At 36.4% G+C, this 3,158-nt stretch overlaps 1 protein-coding gene across 1 annotated transcript in view; it reads right to left on the bottom strand.

Annotated features, from left to right (window-relative positions):
• Positions 1 to 3,158, bottom strand: part of LOC111471642 (nicalin-1-like) — a 12,074-nt gene that overhangs the window by 6,510 nt on the left and 2,406 nt on the right. The window contains exon 4 of the mRNA XM_023117350.1: positions 2,936 to 3,002. Coding sequence (XP_022973118.1) covers positions 2,936 to 3,002 — 67 coding nt within the window. The remainder of the gene's footprint in view (positions 1 to 2,935; positions 3,003 to 3,158) is intronic.

Genomic DNA, 3,158 nt, shown 5'->3' with positions numbered 1-3,158 from the left:
TTTTTTTTTTTTTTTTTTTTTTTTTTTTTTTTTTTTTTTTTTTTTTTTTTTTTTTTTTTTGAAGAATAAAGCTGGCAATATATGAATTATAGGATTTTATACTCGTTGAATAATTTCAAGTTAATTTCTAAACTAATTCTAATTGCTTTAACTAATTTAGATATATTTAATCAAATGTAGTAATTAAAAAAATTACCAGAGTGGAACCTATAAAATAACCCATTCAATTCTCAGGTATTAATTATCTTACTTATCCAAATACAAGCATTTAATTTTTCTTATAATGAACCGAACTGTCATTGAAAAAAAAAAAATACAAGGGCATCCAAAAAAATCCAAGACCCCATAAAAAAGACAACTAAAGAAATGGGCTTCACTCAAGTAAAATGAGACTTAAGAAATAATTACAAAAAAAAAAAAAAAAAACTTGTCACCAAAGACCAAAGAGACATATAGAACCTAATGAGGGACCAAACATCTCTAGGATCCCCCACAAGTTCCACAACACAACAAAAACTCCCACTTGCCACAAAAACCTCTCCTCTCTTGAAAAGACAGATTGAGAAGGATCTTCGGGATATCTTTCTATACCCCTTGTGTTGAGCAAACTAAAAGCCCAAGTTACAACTATAGAGAATATGATCAAGATCTTCCTCTACCATCTGACGAAGAATGCAACAAAACGGTTCTATCAAAGTAGACATCTTTTTTGCATGGATGATTTGCAAAACGATTCTTCAGAATTTTCTCATTCCACACAATTATAAAAAACAAACTCACTGACCAAAAAAGGGTTCAACAAACACAGAAAGAATGAGCTACAAGAAAAACTCAGTGAAGTTCAGACTCCAAAAACCAACGTCCTTCTCCCTAGCCTAAGCTCAAACTAATCAAAGATAAGAGAGCCATGACATCCACCATTCCTCTGTTGAATAGGGGTCTATCCCTCCTTATCCTTCCAAAAGTACATTTCCCTCCCATCACCTACAAAACACTCGACCAAATAAGAAAAGGATTGGAGTTCAATGGAAATGTCTTTCCAAGAATATCTAAAAGTACCTTAGACCCCACCCCACATCCATGAGGACTATATTTACTCACTTCTTTGACCCCTCCCAACATCCATGAGGACTATATTTAATCACTAGGTTTGCCTCAGAACCACCAGAACCATTCAACCAACAAAAAAATCATGTAACAAGAGAGTGATAATGAGTTTAAGCCTGTGGCGTTAGGTGTCCTTGAGATTGGGAGCCTGAAGTTATGTATTGAGGGTTGATTGCCCAAGTGGTTGTGGTAGTACTTCATAGAACCCAATGCTTTGTGGCACAAAGTTAGTACGAGTCAAATGGCCCCAGACACTTTTGAGCAGTATGATGTCAGTGGCACCAAGGGGCCTCATAAACTTCTCTAAAAAGTGATTGCCCTTGGCTTCCCTTCTTTTTCTTCTGGGTTAGAACCTGTTAGGGGAGGAACCCGTGTGTATTATTGGGAGGATTGGTGGGTTAGAAACCCTCTACGAGTTGTACCAGCGTTCATATCATTTTTTGGGGAAAAAGTTACATTTTGTGGCTTCTATTCTACTATCATTGGATCCCTCCTCCTCATTGTCTTTGGGTTTCAAATGTCATCTTTCTTATAGATAGACGTTAGACGTTGTAGGCCTCCTTTCTCTTATCCATGATCTAACATTTGGTGCAAAGGAGAAAGGACTTTAGGCTTTGGACCATGGATTCTTCGAGGAGCTTCTCTTGCAGTTCTTTCTTTTGTTTGTTTTCAAACCTTTCCTTGCCCCAACCTACTTAGTCTTCTCCTCACTACAGAAGGTAAATAGCAAGTTTTACATGGGAGAGTAAAAAATATGAACCGTATTCATAGACATTCTTCCTTTGAGTTGCTCCTACGATGGTGCACCCTTTGTAGGTGTCACTCAAAGGAATTGCATCACTTATTGTGAGGTTGTCAGATTGTTTAGACTCTGTGGCCTTGTTGGCTGACCTTGTTTGGTTTATGGAAGAACTTAAGTGATAGTCAAAGGGAAGAACTTTTCACAGCATATTAGCAAGCAGTTTTGCAGGTATCTTGTAAATAGTAGTAATGAGATTGATGGGCCTAAAATCCTTCACCTTAGTTTCCCTGCCTTTTTTAGGGATAAGCAAATAAAAGGTTTCTTTCCAGGTACTAACCAATATCTCCCTCTAACAAGGTCATCCTTGATATTATCCCAGTTATCTTGGAAGAAGACTATGGAAAAACCGTCAGGACCAGGAGACTTACTCCTATCACACACAAAGACCACACTTCTAATTTCATTCCAAGAAAATAGGGCCACCAACTCCACATTCTCAAAATTAGAAACAGAAATAGGGCACGAATCAAAAACCTTTCAATAAAGTTTTTGGGAGAAACAATCGGGTCTTAGAGTTTCGTGAAAAGGAAAGAATCTCCTCATCCAACTCTCCTTCCCCTTTAACCTCCTTTACTCTTTCATTCTGAAGGAACCCAATAAAATTCTTGCATTTTCTTCCATTAACCATCCTGTGAAATAAGGGACATGTTACAATCCCCTCTTTAGCCCATCTCACTTTCGACTTTTACCTCCAGCTGCAACTTTCCTTTCTAACCAAATCTGCAAATGCACCCTTAAGGGAGTGTATGCCCAAGTGCATTCTTTCATTTTGCTCAAAGAAAACTCGAGTATATAAAACTGTAAGGTCAACAAGCCCAACCACTTTTTCTGAGTAAAAGTTTTCTAATTTGCTATTGTATTTGATGACAAGACAATCACTTGGACTCTAACATGTTGCTTAGAAGCACATACAGATGGTGCATCCTAGCTTGCTTTAATTAAGCTGTTTGTCGAGGGCAATGTATTCAAATAAACAACTGTAGACAATACCTGTTGTTCACATTTTAAGGAAACCGAAAAAGGTACCTGAATATTTGTAATCGTGGAAGATACAAGCTTCCTTGGTTCTGCTGCTGAAACAACAAGCTTGTACCTGCAAACATTTATGAATACAGAGAAGATTAGCAACTGTATACTTAACCTCAAGCTCTCAAATTTTCTTTATGATGAACAAGATTGTAGATAGTATGAATGTAAAAAAAAAAAAAAAAAAAAAAAAAAAAAAAAAAAAAAAAAAAAAAAAAAAAAA

Source organism: Cucurbita maxima, unplaced genomic scaffold, assembly GCF_002738345.1.
Source record: "Cucurbita maxima cultivar Rimu unplaced genomic scaffold, Cmax_1.0 Cma_Scf00054, whole genome shotgun sequence".
NCBI classification, from domain to species: Eukaryota; Viridiplantae; Streptophyta; class Magnoliopsida; order Cucurbitales; family Cucurbitaceae; genus Cucurbita; species Cucurbita maxima.
This window is presented reverse-complemented; position numbering and strand designations above follow the sequence as displayed.